The following is a 24,868-nucleotide window of genomic DNA, read 5'->3' as shown; positions in this document are numbered from 1 at the left end:
ATCTGTTTCCAAAGAACCCAACTCAATGCCTAGGGAATCTCTAAAACAGGGGGGTAATAACCATGGATCATAAGCTGGGACAGACGGAATTACCCACGACAGTCCAAAAAGAATTTCTCTCAGCTGATTGATTTTTTATATCACAGATGAAACATCTTCATTTTCTGACTCCAGATAGGTATGTTGAGGGGTCCCTTGGGACATCAATGCCTGCATTAGCTCTGCCTGATTCTTAATCTGTAATGTCATCATTTTTTACTGTCAATGGAGCCACCAACATTTCATCTTTGAATTCCAGCAGCAACGATGCCTCTGACCGATAAGATGCCATTACCAAGACTCCAAAGAGTAGTGAAGGAACCAAATAAAGAAGAGCGGGCTGTGCTAACCCAGAGAGAGAATTTGCAGCTGCATTCAAAGCCCATGTCAGAGGTAAGGGAAGTACCATTCTAAAGACTCCAAAAAAGTAAGGATTGAATCAGAGAATCTAGAGCTCAGATATGGGAATTGTCACTGTATTTTAACAGCATTCAAACTACGAGACAAGTAGGCATACACAAGATTATTAATGCTAAGGGATTGCAGCTATCACATGCTCAAAAATAACTTCTGTAGTTTCTATATGCGGAAACCATGTCTATTGGCAGAAGCTGTGACATTTACATGAGGTTAAATCTGCATGATTTCTACAGGTAGAAATCTCAGGCTACTTTAAAAGATTGATTCTCTGGTTCTCATCATTGAAGCAAAAGTTTACTCCTGAAAAAGGGATGCAGACAGTGGAAAACTGCAAGCAAGCAAGATCAACCTGTAATATGGAGAGGGATTAAATTTGTTGTCACCTTGAGGGCAACAGATGCCTCATATATGCCAGGCTAAGGAACACATCTGCTCCTTGCACAAGAGTCCTGTCACAAAGCTTCAAACCATGAATTGTGGGTCCTGAAACCAAAGAATGGAGGGTCCTGAAGACTGATCATCAAGCCACCTGTGGCCCCCCTTCCAACAAAAATAGAGAATCCAGGGATGAGATGGCCATGCACCACAAGGTATTTACCCTATCAGATTGAGTAGGATTACTGCTCTACTGCTCTCGATATGAAGTCTGTGAAGAGACCCAGAACTGCCTAATAGAGATCCTCAGTGACTGGGTAAGTGGATCTGCGTGTATCCTGGAAGGTCAATGAAACCCTCCTTTGTGATATGTGAACAACGCTCTCTGTAGAAGCTAAGCTTCACTGGGAGTTCGCTCGGTCCCAACCAGGTCCGGAATGTGTGTAGCTGTAAGAGATCCTCACGGATTACTTGGATGACATCATGTGACATGAGGGGAGAAAACGGAGCATCCATACTGTACTGGAAGGAAGGGAGTCTGTCCATGTAGAGCCCCAGTCCCTCAAACCATCTCTCTGTACGTGCATACCAGCATCTATGGTCACCCCCTGCTGAGAGTGTCATAGAGGGTGCTTTACTGTATGCCATTGCTACTCATCCTATGCTGCAATATATTGATCATCTTGTGGCTACAGGATCACTTCATGGCTTGGAATTGGATGCTAATCGCAGCATGGTTGCTCAAGCTTATGCTGATGATTCTTTCTTTACCCTGAAGAATACGCCCCATGATCTTGGTGCCTTGATGCAGGCCCTCTCTATTTATGGTTTGGCCGCTGGTCTTCATGTTAATTTTTAGAAGTCTAAGCTGCTCCCTTTGCATTCCAAAGACTGGCATAGTCTATTATGGCCCGGGGATATCATTCCACCCACTCAGTTTGTTCGTCATCTTGGTTACCCTTTGGGGTTGGAACTCACACGCCGTTGACAACAAACTGATTGGGTTTTGGCTAAGCTTCAGAAAAAGCTTGAGTATTGGAAATTGGCAACCTGGCCTTTGCACGTTCGTCTTCGAATAGTGCAGTCCATCCTTGTGGCATATATTCAATTTTACTTGCCATTGATCATGTTCACTAAGGCAGATCTTACATCTTTCATGTCTGTCTTTATGGAAATCTTCTGGCGATCCAAACATGGCAGAAAAAGTCTTAGGTTGCTTTCGATGCATCACATTTGTTCTCCCAAGATGCATGGTGGATTGAACATCACAGATATTCATGTGCATATTCTTGCCCACGAGGGAAAAATGTTGCTGCAATTTCTGCAAGGTGATCAACCTTGGTTTTGAATGCACTGATGGCACTTTGCCTGGCTGCCCTTTTATCTCCCGCTTACTTCTTGACTGGAAGCATGCTCTTTCTCATTTGGAATGGTATGGATGGCAATCTTTGCTTGGGAATTCTTTGAGAGCTGAAAGCATTCACTGGTCGAAAGTCTTTCAGCCTCCCTTGGCTTTACAGGAACCTCGACGTTCCTACTTTGTCTCGTTTAAAGGCATCACCTCGGTTGCTGATGCTATAGATGATGCTGGTACTGTGCTCCCCTTTTCTCTAGCAATCACTACATATAGATTGGGCTCTCATTATCGTCCTTTGTGGCGACAAATTACTTCTATGCTTTCGCCTTTTGTTCCGATTCCTCCTTTGGAACTCTAGGACCGGCTGGAAGATTAGACTTTGACTTCTCCAGGGTCCTCTTCTCGTCCTTTAAGGCTATCTCAGATTACTGTACCTGCATTGTATAAAATCCTCTTGCCTCAACCTTGGGTTTTAGAGAGAGGTGATTCTGTTTGGCGAATGCATCACCCAGCCAAGTGGTGGAGAAAAAGATTATAGCAACTTTGGGCCTATAAAGTACGCTTCGGCAACAGGTTTTCTTTTGGCGAGTTCTTTGGGAGTGTTTCCATCTGGACAGCTATTAGCTCATCGACACATTGCTCTTGCACTTTGCCACAGATGTTCTGCTACTTCGGAGACTATGCCTCACTTGTTTTGACATTGTCCGTGCTCTTGTGAGTTTTTTGATTTGCTTCGACAGCGCCTGCGAGCAAGATTCCCATTTGTTCCGTTTGGGAAGTTCTTCTGCCTAATTGGGTTTCATCCATCCAGACCGCAGTTTTCTTCAATTGGGTTCGCTACTGGGCACTATGGACTTTATGGACATATAGGAATTGTAAAGTCTTTGGTGATCCTACTCTCTTTGTTTGGCTTTTTTAGGCATTCTCTACAACAATCTTTCTTTGATTGCTTGCAGACCCGCTGCATAGATCATGAGGTCTTTTTGGCATATACTAAAATTTTCACTTGATGTAATTTGTAGCACCTTATTTTGAGGTTGCTACTCATATAATATAATCAATCAAAGATTTCACCCAAAAAAAACAAAAAGTCATAGAGGAAGATAATGCTAGCCATGGCAGCCTGCTGCGTCCAGAAGAAAAATCCCCATTCTCTCTGACTCGGTACAGATATGTGATAACCTGAAATGCAACATCTAGCTGTAATGGAGATGACTCAAACTCAACTTGCTGACGGCGTAAAGTCTTACACTCTTCATCGTACCAATTATTACAAGGTACGGTCTTAGGAGGTGGTGGGCATGTGGAGCGAGTGGTGTGAGGGAAAGCATGAAGGGTAGCCTCGTGTAGTGAGCGGGTGATCATGGCAGCACGGTCCTCTAATACGGGTATGAAGTCAATGTAAGCAAGGATGTACAAACGGTCAGAGTAAGTAGGTGAGTGGTCACAGTCGAAGCGTATATCATGATAGGTGGAGTAAGAACTCAGTGGGATGAAAGGTGCTGTGCGACGGCAGAGAGTGGAAATGCTAAAGAAAAGATAAGTGTGAGTAGCCCCCCGAGGAAGAGGTGCTATAGTGAAATCGGTGATGCATAATGTGAAGGCAGGGGATCCCATGATGCAATCAACAACGCTAGAACCTCCCCCATGTGGGAAGCATGTAAAACCACCCGAGGCGGGCCATCTAATGAGACCATTCTAGATAATGAGATCATGCATCCTGCTAAGGTCTAATAGGGCCTGCCCATAAGATGTGACTGGCCCTCGTCTGTCAGCCAAAACCCGTATCATACCTACATCCTTAAGGTCAACGTCTAGCAGTAGAATGGAATCATCCCTGAAGTCAAGGAGTGGTACCTGACGGGAGCCTGTCTTCGCGTTGAAGTCTCCAACTAGGAGGACTTCTCCGCGGCTCGAGAAATCAACAATGGATTGATTTAGGGCTACAAATGGAGATGTCTCAGCCTCATCTCGCATGTCTTTCGCAAAGTGAGAGGTCTCGGGAGGGAAGTAGAATACTGCAACAAACAGATCCTGATTGTCCGTGTGTCAGATCCGGATCCAAAGAAACCTGGAATGTGTATCTCTCTGCTCAACTGAAATGGTCCCCAAAAGGGTGGATCTGTAGAGAACTGCTACTCCTCCTGATCCACGTACTCCCCTTGTGTCCTTGGTCTCATCTCTGAAAGCAGACTCCCACGTGTACCCGCTGACTACTGGTAGTGGGCGCTCTGGACTCTGATGTGTCTCTGTGTAAAAGACTATGTCGCGACCTGTATAGGATTTCGAGAAGTTCCTTGGTTTTGACCATAAGGTACCATTAAAGTTCCAAATGGTGCATGATAGGGTCTCGAAGATTTGAGTCTCATAGACCCCGCCTCCCTAGGCGGGAGGGGGGGGGGGAGGGAAGATACCCAACGGGGGCATGTAAGAAGTCGTCCATCCTAGACTATTGCCCACTTCCTCTCCTTACGGGCCTGACGCTACTGCAACAGGGAGCGCCTCCTCAACCTGTAGTGGGGTGAGGTCCTCATCCATGGAGATCGTTGGCTGATCTCGTAAGACTGACCTGCATCGTAAGGCCGAAAGTCGTGCCTGAGCGTCATGGAACCGTATGATCAGGAGCTCCTCTCGGTTGGGGTCTCTCCCCACCCTCCATGCCCTCTCGATTCTATGCTCAGCTACACCCAGAGAGAGATAGAGAGAGATTGGGAGAGAGTGTAGGCAGCACGTAGGAGGAAGGAGAAGGGAGTAGATAGGAATTAGATGTAACATCAAAAGTACATAGTAGGGGGTGGATGGGGACTTATACAGTCCCTGCACATTTTCCACCTAAAGGGCCTCTAGCTTGGCCCCTTTTTCCCCTTCATTACACCATTCCTTCATCTCCCATTCCCTTTCCCCTTCCACTCTTTGCATTTGGCCAACCTAACCCTGTCTCTAGATCTGCCCCGTCCCCCTTTTCTACTTTGCACAAGAAGGCCATAAAACAAGGATATTTCCCGCCAAGGTGTCTTTCAAGTTCTTTTGAAAGCTCCTTTTAGATATCTATGGATATAATAAGATTCAACTTGGTCTATGGAATGGACGCGAATTCCACCGAGGCTTGCCTCCTTTAAATATAAAGACTAACATACTTCCTCAAAAAACCTCTTTTATACTCCCAAATAATATGAAGGCCGAGGTCTTAGAAGCTTAGGACTACAACTCTCAAGCTTGCATTGATGAATCAAAGCCCATTAAAAAATAAAGCACACCACAAAATGTGCAGTGTAAATCCAAACATAGAACATCACAAAATCGAGCTTACTAATAATTTTCTATCAATTATTGAACTGGAATGTTTTCACGCCCTATATGCTTGAGACATATTTCTATTACCTGCACTACTCAATTTCATACCACAAGAAACCATGAGACACTTTAAATAATCATTCAATTGTCAATTAAAGAGAAAAAAGGGTAGAGGAAATACCAATTGTAAGAGCTAGACCAATCACATATGAAGCCATGCATGTGACAAAGTATGTTTTGTCTGGCTTTTGATTTGGAATTCTTTCAGAAATTTCGCCTTCAGAACATTTTGAGCGAGATCTATCGAAGCGCAGCATGAGGGCAATAAGCAGACCAGGAGCAGCCACATCACCCAGTCCTAATACAGAATAGATAGTGGCAGCATTTTCCTGCAAGCACAATGCACTTCTGCTTAAAGGGCACACGTCCACTTTAAATATGCAGATTTATGGACACAACGCATGCAGACTCAGAATTTGAAACCTCCCTGGAAATTTATAAGCTTTCCAAAAAATTAATCCTTGCAATACTTTGGTTCAGTTGGCAGATTCCTGAAAGAAAGAACCATGCTTGCAGAAGAGTGCGGACCTTCCATTGAGGAAATATTAGCTTCATAGGGCCCTCAAAAGCTGTTGATGTTGCAACCTGCATTGATAAAAAATTTGAATACTGTTAGCATGAACCGTGCTTACATACCTGCATGAAATCACAGAGGATTACAAAGAAGGATAATCACTGAACTATTGCAATCCAGCCATAAACTAGTAGAGTAAATAGATTGCACCGACTTTCTTTGCGTGGTGCCAGGGAAGCATGCATAATATATAATCCTCAATATACCTAAAAGAAAAATCAAATTTCCACCAAATTGATTACCATTAGCAGAAAAGACCTGGAAGGATGTTCTGCTACTAACTTTCTAACCACACATTGAAATCCTCACAGGAAGGATGTTCTGCTACTACAAGACCTGGAAGTTGGATTCATTTACAAGCAATTCTTGAAAGAGTTTGTCTATATGAATTATAGCACATCTCTGACTGTAAGGACTATGAAGAATGTCCAGAATGGAAAAGAAACAGTGTTTCTGCCAGAGAAGCACCATTAACTATGGATTGGCTGCCTGTGCTTATATGAATATATTTCTCTCACACAATCTGAACCATTTACCATGCTGAATGAGGTTTATCTCAAGAAAGAATGAACCAATGAAAATAGTCAATCAGTAGATCTGCAAGAAAAAAACCCAATCCATTTGACAGTTCTATTCCAACAAAACCAAAGAAATCTTCACTCTTCACTCCTCCAAGGGGTGAGCTTAGAAATTTATAGATTCTTAAAGTCTGCAGTAGGAGGAATCCACGCCTCAGCTGGAGACTACCATTTGTGTGGTATATATGGTTCATCTAATGTATAAAGAGACTCAGATATTGGCTGGCACCACCTTTTCCCAAAAACCTATAACATGATGGACTTCTCTTATGACATAGATGAGGATACTTGTGAAGGATCTATTAGACTTGGAATCAGGGACACAAGGCAAACTTTTTCAAGACCACATGGCAGAAAGCTACACAAATTTCCTGTGTCTTGAAAAACTTTTGCCTTGCAGCTACGTCAGATTATTGGCACAAATAACAGGGAACCCTGTAGAGGATGGACTTCAAATTGATACAGACACTTTAAAGGAAATTCCCTATGACTTCAGGGATGTGTGGGGACTTAAGGGCACAAGTACAGCAGATTTGCCCCGTCGAGGTGCTTTTAAAAAAATTCAAACGAGGAGAGCGGTCTGGAAACCACTTTGTTTTTAAAAAGAGGGCTTCCCCTCCGCGTCGCCCAGTTACCAAAACATGTACCACGTCAGCGTATATTAAGGTTGCCAAGATATTCTCAAAGGCTGTCTTATTAGTCACCAAAGGGATCTGCATCAACGCATCCAGGAGGCTAGCAACAGATGCCATGAGACGCTTGCCATAGGTGGAAGAATACTAGAGCAACCTCTGATCAATAGACAGGGAATCACCGAGTGGTTACGAGGACTACTGGCCAGCAACAGATCACAGACATGATCCCATGACACAGACAAGCCAGACCTCTCCCGCTCAATCTGGCAGCTCTAGGTTCCATGCTTCGTTGAAATATACAAAGAGATGTGCATCTTCTAACAGATGGATTGCATATCTTTATCTCCATTGTCTTAAACGATGATTGCAGACCTCAGCCAGCCTCGTTTATATTGTGTAACAGCTCAAAAAATCCACATCGGATCTGCAGGATCTCTATCACATCCCGAAGCTCACGGAGTTCCCTTCTTCCTCTAGACTCCATAGTGAAGAGGAGTTGCAACTTCAGACACAAGAATGCCCTTTTGCATAACTAAAATTCACTGTAACATATTCCCTCCCAGAATGCAACAGTACTTAGCAGCTGCATGAGCTGAATCTCTCAAAAAAGGTCCGACAACCTGTATAAAAAACAAAAGGTGCGAAGTTGCCATCCACTACAAAAGAACACACCTAGAGTATCAAGGCCCCACTAGCCCCCACATGCATGCTAGCCATGGAACGATAATAGGAACATCAAGAACTGAATAAAATCTTTGCCACACAACACATAATTGAAGACCCATCAACAGGCTCGATTGCCTCATAAATACAAGCTGCACTACCTTCACACACATATCGTGAGTCATCAAGGGACCAGACCAATGTGATCTTGCCTTGACGATGGAGGGTTCAAGAGCCAAGGAGCATCCTCCCCATCTGAAGAACGCTTACAGAAAATACCTGAAGGCAGCCTCCCTCAAGCGTATCATCGCACTAGCTGCTATGCATCATGAGAGCTTCACCCTCACTCACATCCTTTGTCAGAATCTGGACTTAACCTCCTCTCATGCAGAACTAGGGTGCCCTCCTGGACACTCACTATCTCCTTTGCTTCCTCACACTCAGTCACATCATCAACCTCCTTTTCCTCCCCCGTTGAAGGTGAAGACAACATAGCATCAACACAAACTGCCACTGGAAAAAAAGGTTTACACATTCTGCAACATCCATTCTTTCTTTTCAGACACTGCTTCATCCAAAGACACCTTCCCCTTCCTCAAAACATACCTTCAGAACGTTCTGAGGAAGGGGAAGGTGTCTTCAAAACATACCTTTGGAACTCTTCTGAGGAAGGGGAAGGAGTCGTAAGCAAAGCATCCACAAAAGGCTCTTTACCTTAAAATCTTCCAACTGCTTCAAACCTTCAATTAAAATAACTGAAGGAGACTCTCGTAGCTTAAACTGCTCAACCAAGGCATCCCAACTGCTCCTCACTACCAGAGGCAACAATTTGTACCACATAAGTGCATTGCCCTCTAGAAAATCACCAGCACACTCTACTTGGGACCACTTATTCATGACACATGCACATCCTTACAGAGCGATCTTCTTTCCAATGTCAATTAGACATCAGTTCGCCGGCCCATCTTCCTCAAAAAACACAATCGAACAACTTCAGCCACCTCTACACTCAGTCAAGCACAGCATCTTTGTAATGGTTCACCGACCATATGGCACCCGTTTTGCATTACCTGCTCTAATGTACCCATATTTGCAACAGCAATTCAAGCAAGAGACTACCTCAGACTGTACACCATTACCCCCAATACACCCAAACCTATCTTATAAAGGACTCTAATTGCCATTACAAACTTGACACCCGCAACTCAATCAGCATTCACAATGAACGCAACCCCTGCTTGGTGCCACTTGTTTGCTACATTTTGCAATCCACCCCATTAGCACTGGGTCTGGCTGAAAGCGGCATAGGTCGCAAATCCCCGTGCCTGACTATCTCTATCCACCTGTGTTCCTCGAGTTACAAGAACCGTTGATAGAACAAAATCTGTATCAAGTTTTTGAGCACTGTATATAGCTGTGGGTAGGCACATAGTTGTACACATCTAGGGTAGGTGTGGGCTTTTGGCATTTGTGGATTTTTCTTTCACAAGCATGATGGACTAATGTATAGTTTTTTGAGACAATAAAGTATGTTTTGCAGGGACTTCATGGGAAATGATGAAATGCAATGTATGTGCACGCACGCGCGTGCACATACACACACGTGCATGCATGTAGACATACACATACATGTGCCAACTTCCCAGACAAGCAAGTGAAGAATAAAAGGTCTAATTTTATGCTTGCCCTTTCTTGGAGGGGGGTGCCCCGTTGCCCCCTACCCATACACATGCACAGGTACATGCATGTGCACACACATATACACACACATACATGCCAAAATGCCAAAAATAAGAAAAAAGAGAGCCTCTCCTCAAATTCTCACTTGCTCGATGTGACAACATCAATTAAGAGAGGGATGGGGGATAGGTTTTAGCCTCTTTGTTGCCCATATTAACTCCCACTTGGTCAATAGTAATAATATCAATAGGTCAATAATGAAGGGTTTCTTTATTTTATTTTTTTGAGTCAATGTGCACTTGCATGCTATGGGAATTTGACATGTTTTAATGCTTCCAAGTCAAAAGAGCATGGATGACAGCCAACATCTCGTTCTCGTAGATGCCAAAATTCATTTCAGCATCCTGGAGCACTCTACTCTCGTATGCCACGACTCTTCTATCCTGCATAAGTACCCCTCCTACGCTGTTCCCACATGCATTTGCTTGGACAGCAAAGGGTTTGTGAAGATTTGGCAAAATAATCACAGGATTTGAGCAGAGCATAGTCACATGAAAACGCGTTTCGTCCTGTCGAAATGCTACGAAACGTTTCGTCACGAAACGTTTCGTCACGAAACTTTCAAAACAGGACGAAACGCTCTGCACGAAACATTGTTTCGCCCAAATCCTAAAATATTTTTTAAAGCAAAATTTTTCCATTTTTTCAATGATTCAATGTTCATATATCTAGATTCTAGAATACATATGCTTTTTAATCCTTAAAGATTGATTAATCTGAAGTTGAAACTTGAGAATCAAGATTGAAAGCTTGAAATAAAATTGAAGAATGTGTTGGTGTTTTATATATCCTTTTTGGGTTTCTTGACTTGTATTCCTCTTTGTTAACTCTAAACTTGAGTATAAAATATCTTAGTAGCCAATAGCCTTGAATATATATATTATCATTTCGAAACCTATCCATTTCATCTGAAAACACGAAACGAAACGAAACAAAACCTGTCGAAACGGCGAAACGGCGAAAGAGACAAAACGTTTCTTGTGACTATGGAGCAAAGTCGCTCCTTCAGTAGGTCAAAAGCTGCAATTTCTATGGGACTCCATCTGAAAGTGACCCCTTTCTTCTGTAAGGCATGTAAAGGAGATGCAATCTCTGCAAAATAACGAATGAACCTCCGTAGTACGAGCACAAGCCTAGAAAGCTGTGTACTTCATGGATGTTCTTCAGGTGTGGCCAATTCTTGATGGCCTCTACCTTGGCGGGGTCCATCCTAACCCCATCCTTGGAAACAATGTGCCCGAGAAAATGGATCTCATGCATGAAGAATTCACTTTTCTTGGCATTGACAAGCAGCTTATGCTTCCGTAGCTCCTCGAGAACAATTGCCAGGTGCTTCCTATGTTCAGCCTCATCCTAAGAGAACACGATGATGTCATCGAAGAAAGAGCCAACAAAGGCTTGGTGCTCTCTAAAAATCCTGTCCATCATTCTCTTGAAGGTGGAAGGTGCATTGGTTAACCCAAATGGCATGAGAAGAAACTCATACAAACCAAATGTGGTACAAAACGCTATTTTGTGAACATCCTCTGGCTGAATTCTGATCTGGTGATAACCACTCTTCATATCAATGTGGCTGAACATTCCAGACCCCTGTAACCTATCCAAAATATCATCTATCCGAGGTATAGGGAATCTGTTCTTAATGGTAATCTTATTGAGGGCTCTATAGTCAATGCACATCCGCCAAGATCCATCCTTCTTCTAGACCAAGAGCACGGGTGAGCAGTAAGGTGAAGAGCTGGGCTGAATCAGCCCCTTCTCCAACTCCTTGACCTGGTTCATAATTTCCTCTTGCTGGTTTGCACTGACACTGTAAGGAGGTCGGTTAGGAGGACTGCTACTAGGGATTATATCTATCGTGTGGTCTTCTGGCCTTTTAGGGGGCAACTCCTGTGGAAGTGAGTCAGAAAAACAATCCCTAAACTGAAAAAGAAAATCTGTCCGCTGTTTTTCCAGCTTAGAAAAATGAGACTCTTCTTCTACTGATTTCTTTTCAGTGCAAACACTAAGTACGCTGAAAGATGCTTTTTCATGACGTTGCCAATGGCAGAAGCAGATACAACAGGGATGGATTCTCCCTTCAATTTAGCATCCAGAACGTGGGTCTTGCCATGGTGAGTGATTGTGATTGTTTTATTCTTTGTATCCAAAACAGCCCCAACATGAAAGTGCCAAGGTATCCCCAGTAACACATCACGACCATTCAACGGCATAATATAGAACTCTTCTGTGTCCACGTAGCTCTAGATATGCATCCGCAGCTTGCCTATCACTGGAGTAACTGACTAGTTGAGTCCTGGACAAGCCATATCTACATCACACAAAGGACCCATCTCTTCTGCCCTTATTCCTAACTTTCCAGCCAGCTCTGGAGAGATGAAATTGGCTTTGGTTCCTGGATCGAAAAACATCAGAGCTGTCTGGTGTCTTATCTTGCCCCATGCCCGGCATAACTCTGTAGCATCTGTATTCTGAATAGCCCCAATCAAGTCTGGCAAAAGACCAGCAGTGGGCTTGGCTTTTTATTCTTTTGATCAGTCCTCTTTTCCTCCTTGTGCTCACCCTGCTCAGAAGGGTGCATTCAAAAGCCCTGTGGCCTTCCTCCTTGCAAATATAACACTTGTTGGCATCATAAAGAATTTGCTTTTCCTCATCAGACATGCGGGTCGGTACTCGCCTTTGTCCTCCAACAAACTTTGCCTTCATGGGAAAACTTTTTGAACTTCTTAGGGGATTTTGTCTTGCTGCCCTTTGACCTTGATATCTCCTGTGAGCTTCCTTTGAACCCAGAAACTTTCCTTTGCATTAGTGCATAAGCTGTAGTGGCATTCTCAACCAATTGAGACATATTGGAAACCCTTGTCTTCGTGCAGTAGTCCCGAATCTCCTTTGGCAACCCGCAGCAGGGGTTGGCATTCTAGGTCCCACTCCTTGCATCTGTGGCATATTCCAAGTATTGCCCATTGTCCCAGGCATTCCTGTCTACATTCCAAGCTGCATCCCAATGTTTGAGTACATCACATTGGCATTTGCAAGGGGCATTCCACCCATCATAGGTTGCTGGAAATTCTGCATTCCCGGCTGCGTGCTGCCCATAAAGCTACCTGGCATTCCGGGTGCCTTTGCGGAAGGTGCCACCATTGCCTGAAAAACTGATCCCCCTCCGAAATATCCTGGATGCATCGTGGGCTGAGGAAGGGATTGCTGTCCCTGATTGACTGAATGGAAGTTATTGGCATTACCCGCTACAGGGGTGATCGAGGGCATCTCTGACGGCTGTCCACCGAAAGAAACATGCCTAGGGGTCTTCTTATGCTTCTTATGTTTCTTCTGAGATGACTTTTTTCTTCCATAGGGGGAGGGTCTTCTTATGCTTCTTATGTTTCTTCTGATATGACTTTTTGCTTCCATAGGGGGAGGAGCTTGCATAATCTCCGTGACAGCATGTTGCAACTGCGACAGGGCTCCTGCTACACTTTGCATTCGTAGCTGAAAAAGTGCATTGGGATCAAGCTCCTCTGCCTCATCTACCTCATCCTGTGAGAGTCCTCCATGGCATGCTCAGGAGAGACTGGATGAGCCCCTTGTCCTGCTGGTCATCACCCCCGCTGTACTGTGCTCCTCTTCAAAGCTCTCTGATGCTTTATCTTCGTCCTACCCCTCCTGCTCTGAAATGGTCAATGACCTCTCACGGTGTGACATGCTTGCTAAGATTGATGGCTATAGCAACAATTGCACTGAAGGTGTTCTTCACCCAACACTACCAGAGCCCACCTCTGTAGGAAGATGGTGATGATCCTGGCAATGGAACCACTGAAACCGGCCTTCGATAAACAAAAGGGCAGTGATCTTCTTCTACTCAATCATAAACTTCATAAATGGCCACAATGCAAGCTTCAATCACTTAGCCCAACTTGGAAACAAGCTTCAACAACAACAAAGGTGAGGCTAGAATGCCCCTGCTCAATGAAAATAGTACACAGTGCACCCACTGGCCCCAAGTGCCTTGGCGTCCCTTACGGTATTTATTTAATGCTTCTGAATGGAAATGCTTTACAACAAGGGTTCAACCATGCACTATTCATGTCTGCAGATCCTCTACCTGTCTTCAAGGCATCTAATCCAAGTGCACCACTAGAATTCCCACTGGCAAGGCATACTCAGGCATTCACTTCTGATCTGACACAACTTAGAGGCATTCAGGCATCCAAACCATTGGCAAATTGAGCTCAAGGCAGCCTCAAGGCTATCACATGCATCCACACTGTCCTTAGGCCTTCCACAGGATCACCCTTGCCTTTGGGTGCTTGCTAGAACCTGTAGGAGTCCTGAAAAGACTGCACACAACACCCATGCACTGCAAAATCCTACAAAGCAAGAAAGAACAAGGAAAAACAGGACCTCGAACCAACTCCCACTGTCTGTGGCAGAGGGGCGAGCTCCTTCCTCGCAGCTATCCTCTGTCCAAGCTCCCCACAGGGTGCAGGTGTCTTCCAACAATCAGGAGAAGAGAGAAATGAAGGTAGAGAGCGGAGGGTGAACAAGAAAGAGCTGTAAAGGAAAGACGGTCCACAGATCTAACCCGAAATGACTGCCTCGGGATCTGTGCCTGAGTCCTCCTAAGAGAAGGTGCCAAAACAACAGGGAAAGTTCCTCCTACAGCTTGCATTGGTCCAAAACAGCTCCAAAAGCCACCACACAGCCAAAAACATGTGCACAAAGGTCTAGCACAGCAAAAGACAACCCTAGGCACCTACTGGAGGCAGCTGAACACGTCTGTACGGATTCTGTACAGCTGTACGAACGTCTATACAGTCCGTACGAAAATTTTCAAAAAGTTCAAAAATGACTTCTGGTACTTCCTAGAAGTGTGTACCAGCCTTGGAACAGTCAAAACAGAGTTAAAACGGCTTAAAATGGCCAAAAACAAGCTTGAAACAGCTCAAAAACTGCACAAGAACAATTGAAAACGTCCAACACCTCTAGGAGAGTGAGGGGAGAGAGATGGAAGGTGGGGGAAGGGCATGCATACACATGCATGACAAATGGCACCTCCTCCTTGCCATTTTCCCCTTCATTAAAGTCCTAACCCCCATACCAAGGACAATGTTGGTTGTCCTTGGGCCCAACTTTTAGACCCCTCTTTTAAAGCCTTTGCCTTGCCCCTAGGACCTAGTGGTGCACCTAGACTTTGCTCTTACGAGCTTCTAGGAAGTGTGCACTTCCTCTAGCCAGTCCCTCACGGCCAAACCATTACAACACTTAACCATGGTTAACCCAAGGTTAAGCGTAGGTTGAGTTACAAAGATACTTTACATCACTTTTCACGTCCTCGTGACACCCTTGATCTAGCTAGAGGGGCTCTATGGTAGCACCCTCGAATCCCACAACCATTAAGGTTCTTCTTTCCCCAACTGACAAGCAACACGTACATCAGGCAGTTCAGTCCCTCTAGGACAAGGTGCTTGTGGGTAGAATTGTGGGCCTCACGCCTACACGGAGACAGGTGTGAGAGTGGATCCAGGCAAGCTTGGCATTAGAGGGAGACCACATCCAGGAGGTCACCATCTATGGACGAGGCATTTTCCTCATCCAGCTGAGCTCCCCTGACACCGCCTCGACACTTGTGGAGCAAAGCCTTATACTCCTTGGCCCGCACCTTGTCTACCGCTTTCCTTGGTATCATGGGTTCACAGTCGAGGACATGGATACGACACACCATGTTCCATGATTTCCGGTTACACTCCGGTTCCCAAGGCTCCCCAAGGAGTATCAAGCCATCCTCCCTTCCATTGGTCAGGCATTTGGCATAGTGCTTGAGTCCCCGCCAAAGACGGCCGCCTCCGTTCTAGCAGATGATGGAGTCCCCAGGATCAGACTGGTGGCTGGAGTCCCTCCCAAAGTTGATCCTTCTTGAGACCCTGGAAGGAGGCACACTTTGCCAGAGTATGGAGATCTCTGGGTTACCAAGCCAGTGTCTTCCGTGCAGACAGATGGGTCACCTCGCCAGAGATTGTCCCTATGGCCTCCCTCGTGTGCCCCCCCTTCCTCCGCAGAGTAGGCAGAGTCAGTAGGGCCGAGTTCAGCGCCCTCTCAGGCAAGAGCAGCAGGAGTCTCAGACCCCATGGGTTACCCCCTCAGTAGGGGACTGGACATAGGTTAAAAAGAAAAAGAAACAAAGTAAGCAGGCCCACAAACGTCGCAGGTAGAGAGCCAATCGCAGAGAGAGGAACAGGGTTGATCGAGAGGCCTCAAAGGAGGATCGGCAAGAGCCACCTCCTCCGGCCGCAGGGGCCTTCGCCCACTTTACCGATCCTCCAGCTTCGGAGGTTCACCCTCCGCACCCACCCTTGCAGCAGCAGCGAGCCCTAGGAGCTCCAGATGCGGTGATGGCAGAAGCTATAGTCGTTGGTTCGATGAGGACTGCAAAGGAACCGATCCAGAGCCCTGGCGAGCTAGATCAGCAGGGGACCTGGTGTCGTCCTTATCCCCCCTCCTCCTCCCCCCCAAACCCCCTCCCCCTCCTCATCTTCACTTCCCCCTCCCCCTCCAGGGTTCCCCCTGCCCCCTTCCCCCCCTCCTATAGTCACCCTCACCACCTGCCCCCCTCCCTCTATCCCCCGCGTTCCCACCGCTCCCTCTCCTGCTGTCCCCCTCTCCACTTCAGCAACAGGTTCTTCCGCTTCAACACCCCTACCAGCTGACAAGGGAACGATGACGTCCTCTTCTACCTCCTCATCGCAGTAGCAGGCTTGTTCAGGGAGGGATCTTGAGGAACAAGGCTCGTCTTCCCAGTCAGCGGCCTCTCACCTCCAGCCTAGGCATCCCTTACCGCGGGACTTCTGGAGGTTAGGACCCTGGAACTATTTGGAGGTTCCGGACTCTTATCCTCTACCATTGGAGGTAACGCTCATGGTCCTTCAGCCCTGAAAGGGGGGTTTGATCAGTGCAGTGGGATCTCCAACGCACCCTGTTTGGAGATTTCCATTTGTCTCCATAAGGGTGGAGAAATGGTCCCCAGAGGTGTTCGATGCTATTTGGGGAATCAGATTACACTCATGATGGATGAGTGGATGGGGCCACATGGACTAGACCTTTGGTATGCCCATTGTGCGAAGGTGAACTTCTAGTTGAGCTTCACGTGCAAGGAGCAGGTGTGTGGTTTGGCGACAAGAGTTATCAGATTGCCGCTAGAGGAAAAGGTGGAGCAGGCACACCTCTGGCCCCTCTAGAAGTGTGCGGAGCTGTTCGGGGTGGAAGCCTCCTTCATGATGAAGTGGGCATGGAAGATCGGTATTGAGCCGGTATCCACACTAGTATGACGATGCACAGATACTGACAACTCGCCCTCTAAACCCCCGGCAAAATCACACAAAGCAGTCTTTCTGGGACAGGCACCCAATCACACAGGAGAGCCTTGTTTCCAACTCCCCTGTCCTCATGAGCTGGACCATAGTGAGTTGGAACGTACACGGGCTCCACGACCGTGTTTGTAGCCAGTCGCAGTACCTGATACTCCAGCCGGGCAGTGGACATCCTTATGATTCAGGAGCACATGTTTTCAGCTTCAGGCATTAGGCGATGCCATCACCTTTTCCCAGGGAGAGGTCCAGAGGAGTGGTCCCCTGCGGTAGGATGGAGTGGAGGGGTCTGCATCTTAGTCTCACAGAGGTCTACGATCAGGGTGAGCTCATTCCAGGATGGGCAGTTTGGATGGGAGTTCGGACAGGAGAGTTCAGGATCAGGATCCTGAACGTGTATGCCCCAACGTGCAGACAGCACCGCCCGGCCTTTTGGAGGACGCTGTCAGAGTGTCTTCCGGATGTAGACTCCTGGATTGTTGGAGGCGACTTTAACAACCTGGAGTTTGGGGAAGACAAGCAGGGCGGAGCCTCTTTTCTTGAAATGCCAGCAGCAAAGCGTAGCACTTGGGAGCAGTTCATTTTCATGATCAGTGGCAGAGACCCGTGGAGAGAGCCAGATTTCAGTAGGACACCTGGCATCCTTCTCTTCTCCTTTGGACAGAGTAGACACAATGGATTGCTAGAGAGACTAGACCGTTTCTATGTTGGGGATTGGGCACTACACACAGGTGGATCTACCGGGGTTTTGGCAGGTACCACGATGTCAGACCACTCTCCAGTGGTACTTCACTTGGATCAGCCCCACCGAGGTCTCCCCCAGAAGGAGGTTCGCATTCCAGAGGACCTCCTGCAAGACCAGGAGATTCAGTAAGTCATGGTAGTCAGAGATGGCACCGCGTGAGGGTTGGGCTACGTGGGTGGCCGATGCGATTCAGAGGAGCAGTGAGGAGCTGTAGGCTCAGGCCCTTCGACAGAGGAGTACACTTCAAGAGCAGAGCGGGCTTTGAGGAGAGACCTCGCCTCCATCGAGAGGCTCAGGGAGCAAAACCCTGTGTCTCAGTGGCTTGATGGAGCGGTCGTCTCGAGCTCCAGGACACGGAGGTGCGGTGGGCTGAATTCTCCTATCATTCCTCCCGGGCCCAATGGGTGCAATAGGGAGACAGGATGACGAAGCAGTTCTTTTAGACCACTAGGCCCCAATCGGCAGGCACACAGCTACAAGCATCATGCACACTGACCCGCAGGAGATTCTGGACATGACCACAGGTTTCTACAACCAGCTCTTTTAGATGGAGAGGATGACCCTAGCTGGTCTTGTGGGCCAAGAGCTAGTTTGGGATCACGCTCCGCCAGTAGTCTCGCAGGACTTATGCAGCAGACTTGAGGAGCCTTTCACAGATGAGGAGCTCTAGGAAGCCCTCAAGGCTCTCCCAACCTAGAAGTGCCCGGGTGAGGATGGCTTGACTCCGACGTTCTTTCAGAACTTCTGGGAGATTATCTCCACTCCTTTCGTCTAGCTTGCTAGGAGATTTTTGACACAGGCCTTCTCCCTCAGTCATTGAGCAGGGGGTGGATTTGTTTAATCCCGAAAGGGGGAGATAGGTCACACATCCAACAGTGGAGGCCAATCCTCTGCTTGATACTGCATACAAGATCCTCGCCAAGGTCTTGAGTTTGCGGTTATGGCCCCATCTTACCAACATCATCCATGACACACAAACTGGGTTTGTTGTCCAAGAGCGTAGCATCTTGGATAACATCTTCACGTTCTGGGAGGCAGTGAATTGGTCCAGAGAGGAGTCACAGCCGTTGGCCATCCTTCTCTTGGACTCTGAGAAGGCCTACGACAGGGTGGAGTGGTCTTTCTTGGAGGGCACTATGAGGAGATTGGGTTTGTCAAACAAATGGGTCGAAAGAGTTTCAGCGCTATATGCAGGGAGCTCTAGCCAAATGCTTATTGGAGGACACATAGGCGAGGCCTTTCCTCTCTCTCGCTCAGTCCCCCAGGTCCGCCCACTTGCTCCCTTCCTCTTCTTGTTTGTGGCGGAGGCTTTGGGCTACTATTTGAGATCACAGGTGGCGGGTCTCACAGGGTTGAAGCTCCCAATCAAATAGCAGGAGGAGCTACTTGACTCGGAGTTTGCAGACGACACGTCCTTGTATGTTGAGGACACCACAGCGAGTATAAAGAGAGTCAGGGGCGCCCTGGCTATTTATTGTGAGGCCTCCGGGGCACGAATCAACTGGACGAAATCTATAGGTTTCTTCACAGGCTTTGAGGAGACACACGAGATCCGGGAGTGGGGGAGTGACTTTGGCCTTAGATGGATACCGCGAGGCCAGACAGCGAGATACCTCAGATGCCAAGTGGGTATTAACATTACAGCAGAGCAGCAGATTGCCCTGGTCCTTGAGAGTGTTCGGTGCAAGCTTCTCTATTGGAGCTCGGCTAAACTCTCCTTAGCAAGTCGCACCTTAGTGGCAAACCAAGTCCTTGCAACAGCCTGGTATATCGCCTCCTGCTGGTGCTTTCACAGAGGTTGCATTGGGCAACTCCGACGGTTAGTACGGAACTTCCTTTGGGCAGGTTCAGATGGCACGAGGGGAACACTAGGGCCCGAGTAGCTTGGCAGACAATGATCATGCCGCAGGCACTTGGAGGCTTGGGTGTCATTGCTCCCGAGATGCAGAGCAGGGCCCTTTTGGGCAAGTTGGTGGTCCTGGCCTCACCCCAGATGCAGAGCCTTGGAAGCTCCTCTTACAGCAGCAAGGGCTTTTGCGGAACACCCCACGCACTGGGGGACATTGGCAGCCTTCACATCGATGGATCTTCTCAGAGGCCCCCCTTACAGGGAAGGGCTCCCCCCTGATGAGGAGTCTTCACAGGGTATGGCAGAGATTGACAGGGGGTCTCATCCGCTTGATGCCCTAGCAAATGGTATTCACGTTTGGAGAGACAGCAAATGGTTGGGGCAGTTTTCCCGTGCTGGTGTTCCCTTCAGGATGTTAATGCAGCGCGACAGCATGATAGAGTGTGAGGGAGATAGAGTAGGGAGTAGAGAGACTCACTGCACACACACAATAGTGGGGATAATCACAATGAGTGAGTGGTACCTCCCCAAGTACACACATATATATTATGGATAAGGTAGTAACCCTTAAGTACATCTAAATACAAATGTGTACTTAGTGTACTTAAGTGTCCTACACTAAAGTACAACATAAAGTACTATTTACATAGGGTGGCCAGTGCCTTTACCCCAACAACCTCCCACTTAAAGGCAGTGTGCCCTCAAGGAGAGAAAGAATATTGGCCTCAACCAATACCCATAAGAGATCTGCAATGTGCAAACCTCTCTGCAGCTAACCCTTTGGTTAACAGATCTGCCGGATTGTCATCTGTATGCACCTTAACAAGCTTAATTTGCTTGTTTTCAAGCACCTCCCTGATAAAGTGATATTTCACATCTATGTGCTTCGTCTTTGCATGAAAGACAGGATTACGTGCCAACTGTATGGCACTCTGACTGTCACAATGCAACAATGGAATCTCCAATGGATAACCCAAATCTGCCACTAACCGAGATAGCCATATAGCCTCCTTGCATGCCTCAGTGGCTGCAATGTATTCTGCTTCTGTGGTAGACAATGCAACGCATTGCTGCATTCTAGATACCCACGACACTGCACCTCCAGTGAAAGTGAAAACGTATCCGGTAGTAGACTTCCGGGTATCAGGGTGACCGGCATAATCAGAGTCTGTATAACCTTGCACTTTTGCATCTTGACTGCCGAAACATATACACAAGTCCTGTGTACCCTTCAGGTATCTCATGACACCTTTTACTGCATTCCAATGCTTTTTGCCAGGTTTAGCCATGTATCTGCTAACCACTCCCACTGCAAACGCAATATCGGGCCTGGTTGCAACCATAGCATACATGAGACTGCCACATGCTGATGCATACGGAATCTTTGACATCTCAGCTTTTTCAGCATCTGTCTGAGGGCTGTCCAAAGCACTGATTTTCACATAAGGAGGCAATGGAGTACCAATACTCTTCCCCCCCTCCATGTGAAATCTCTGCAAGACTTTGCCAATATATTCCTTCTGAGACAAGTATAGCAACCGCTTTTCCCTATCCCGAAGTATCCGCATACCCAATATGTGGTTGGCATCACCAAGATCTTTCATATCAAAGGTCTGGTGCAATCTCTTTTTCAAGGCATTCATCTCATTATGAGATTTTCCAGCAATTAACATGTCATCCACATACAAAATGAGGATAAGTAAACTGCCATCTGAAGCTTTCTTGGTATACAAGCAGTGATCAATGTCACTTCTTTTGTAACCCTGGGTTCGCATGAATGTATCAAACTTATGATACCATTCCCTGGGTGCCTGCTTTAGACCATAAAGACTTTTCTTTAGTTTGCATACAAGCTTCTCTTTGCCCTTCACTGTAAAACCCTCTGGCTGCTGCATAAAAATTTCCTCATGTAAATCACCATGAAGAAATGCTGTCTTGACATCCATTTGGACCAAGTCCATATCTGCATGTGCAACCAATGCTAATACAGTTCTGAGTGTTGTCATCTTAACAACAGGAGAGAATATCTCGTCAAAGTCAACACCATATTCCTGCTTGAACCCCTTGGCAACCAGTCTGGCTTTATGCCTTGGCTTTTCACCAGGTGTGACCTTAAGTCGATAAACCCATTTGCATGGCAGTACCTTCTTACCAGTAGGCAAGGATACCAATTCCCAAGTGCCATTCTTGTGAAGGCTGTCCATTTCAGCCTTCATAGCAAGATCCCATTGAACCTTGTCTGCCCTCTGCCTAGCCTCTCTGTAGCATGAAGGCTCTCCACAATCAGTGAGCATCAAATAATCAATGCCTGGAACAAATCTTTCTGGCTGCCGCGTCGGTCTAGATGACCTTCTAACCCAATGACCATCGTCTTGAGGTGGCTGTCCAGCCTGTTCATCACCCTGATAAGGTGGCTGTCCCATGTCTCCTGGCTGCATTTGCATGTCAGGAAGATCACCTAACTGTGCTTCATCCATTGGGATGTCTTCTGCCATACCTGGCTGTCCATTAGGACCTGCTGCAGCATCATTTAATGGCTGGTTATGCTGCTGTTGTGGCTGATTTACAGCCTGTTCGTGTTGCCCATGATGCCTGTTATCATCAATAGTTACTTTTAAAGGTCCCTGCTGTACAACAGGTTCCTTGAACATGATGGTTTCATCAAACACGACATCATTGCTGCGTATAAGTTTTCTGTTCTTGGGATCCCAAATCCTGTAGCCCATCTCACCTTTGTCACCGTAACCTAGGAATATGCATTTAAGAGACTTTGGATCTAGTTTAGTTCTGTCCTCCCTGCGTACATGCACATACGCGACACAACCAAAGACCCGTAGGTGTTTGTAAGACGGAGGCTTGCCCGTCCATGCTTGTTCACGCACACCACCACATAGTCTCTTGTTTGGTGACCTGTTAATAAGGTGCACAGCTGTCTTTACAGCTTCAGCCCAAAATGTGTGGGGCAATGCAGCATGTGACAACATGGATCTGACTTTCTCTTGAATGGTCCTGAACATTTTTTCAGCTGTACCATTCTGTGGAGGATCATATGGTGCAGACAACACCCTTTGAATACCCTTTGCCTCACAGAATTCTTGAAATTCTTTGGACAAATACTCTCCACCATTGTCAGATCGTAAGGCTTTCAGTTTTTTGCCTGTCTCATTTTCGACCAGTGCAACAAACTTAGTGAAAGCCTTGAAAGTATCACTCTTCTTTCAGAGAGTGTAAACCCACACTTTGCGGGTGGCGTCATCTATGAATGACAGTATGTACTTTGAACCTCCTAAAGAGAGTGTAGGCATCTCACACACATCTGTATGTACTAGCTCCAAGAGCTGTAATTTCTGATCTGACCTTCTCTTATGAGGTATTTGTACTTGACGACCGTAGAGACAAAATTCACATTTCTGTAAATCTGAATATTTTAGACTCGGCAAGTAACCAAAATGAGCCAATTGCTCCATTCCCTTAATACTCATATGGCCAAGCCGGCTATGCCACAATGAAATCTTTGGCAGCTCGGTGGCATTTACATCAGAATGCGGACAATGTCCAGCATGAAGTGAGTACAAAGTATCAACCTTAGGACCCCTGGCAATAGCCATTGCCCCTTTGCTGATTTTCCATTTCTGACTGCCAAAGGTGGTATGATAACCATCGTCATCCAACAACCCTGTGGAAATCAAGTTTTTCTTCACCTCAGGAACATGCCTGACCCCTTTGAGCATTAACTGCTGGCCATTTTCAAGCACAAGCCTGACATCACCTATGCCAATGATAGAACATGCATGGTTATCACCAAGAAAGACCACTCCCTTTTGCCCTCCTGCATATCTGACAAACAGATTTCTGTAGGATGTCACATGAATCTATAATCCAGGAAAACATATCTGATCCATCACCAGCATGAAGTATATGAGCCTCCAGTGAAGAGGTGAAACATATCTCATGTCCACTGTCACTGTCACTAACATAAGTAACATTCAGCTCCTCTTTTTCTTTGCCCTTAGACTTGCCTTGAGCCTTGCCTTCTTTGGCTCTCTGGTCATTCTTCTTTTGAAAACACTTTTTCTCAATATGTCCCTTCTTGCCACAATAGTTGCATACAAGATCACTCTTAGAGCGGGACTTGCTCCTCTCTCTTTCTTTGTCTTTTCCACGTGTTTTGGACCTGCTGCGTGCATTCAAAGCATTTGACTTCCCAAGAGCATTGTTCTTTCTGTTCATCTCTTCCTGTAGAAGAGCACTCTCCACATCTGCAAATAACAGAATGGCTTTTGAGTTGCTGGTAGAAGTCCTGAATGTGTCCCATGACTCAGGTAGAGAACATAGGATGAGTGTAGCTTTCAGCTCATCATCGAGCTTCAACCCCTGGTTGATCACCTGGCTGAATATGCTGTTAAACTCAATAATATGAGTGGACATTGCTGTCCCCTCCTTCATTTGAAGACCAACAAGCTTTTTTAGCCAGTAAGCTTTTCCCGTGGCACTTTTCTTGGCATAAGTATCCTCAAGACGTTGCCACATCTCCCACGCAGTAGGTTCATCCCTGATGCCTACAACCAGTGAATCAACAACTGTAAGCATAATGGTCGACCTGGCCAAGCCGTCCATCTTCTCCCACTGCTCATCAGTAACGTTGGAGGGCTTAACACCCTTCTCCTTTATAGGCTCGTACTGGTCCTTCTGCATCAGCACATTGTAGCATTGTGTCCTCCATATGTCGTAATTTTTAGCTCCTTCGAGCTTCTTTATCTGAAACAAGGACGACACATCGCTGCCGGAACTCATGGTAAAGAAAATAGAGTTTGACTCCCTGTAGTCGTGCAATTAAGCACTAGTTACTCCAAGAAAATTCCCCCGCAGCGGAAGTACGATCAAAAGTGAACTTGGTACTGTTTCAGTGGCACAAAACCAACTGAATATTTTTCTCCCACTTGCTGCAGAAACAGTACAGCAAGCTGTTCCTGTCTTTTTTGTTGGCGAAAGTGCGGTACAGCTGCTTCAAATCGCTCCAGAAAAATCCAGAACTGATATAATAAAAAAAAAGCAGTACTTTTTGACTTTTCTGATAGTCAAATATGGTCAAACCTGCTGTTTGACAGTCCCGGACTGTCAAAAAACAGTAACTGTAAATCTCTGATTTTTGATGAAAATCCCTGATTTTAGACCTCC

The 24,868-nt window shown here is 46.4% G+C and overlaps 1 protein-coding gene across 1 annotated transcript in view; it reads right to left on the bottom strand.

Annotated features, from left to right (window-relative positions):
• Positions 1 to 74: 74 nt before the first annotated feature.
• LOC147889663 (signal peptide peptidase 2-like) overlaps positions 75 to 24,868 on the bottom strand; it is an 89,292-nt gene continuing 64,498 nt past the window's right edge. Inside the window, exons 7-9 of the mRNA XM_087391647.1 lie at positions 6,074 to 6,130; positions 5,667 to 5,874; positions 75 to 408 (exon numbers count right to left, since the gene is read on the bottom strand). Coding sequence (XP_087247773.1) covers positions 233 to 408; positions 5,667 to 5,874; positions 6,074 to 6,130 — 441 coding nt within the window. The 3' untranslated portion in view covers positions 75 to 232. The remainder of the gene's footprint in view (positions 409 to 5,666; positions 5,875 to 6,073; positions 6,131 to 24,868) is intronic.

Source organism: Dipteris shenzhenensis, chromosome 20 (assembly GCF_047967505.1).
Source record: "Dipteris shenzhenensis isolate YYH24624 ecotype China chromosome 20, Dip_SZ_1.0, whole genome shotgun sequence".
NCBI lineage: Eukaryota > Viridiplantae > Streptophyta > Polypodiopsida > Gleicheniales > Dipteridaceae > Dipteris > Dipteris shenzhenensis.
The sequence above is the reverse complement of the archived record's forward strand: the minus strand, read 5'-3'. Positions and strand labels throughout refer to the sequence as shown.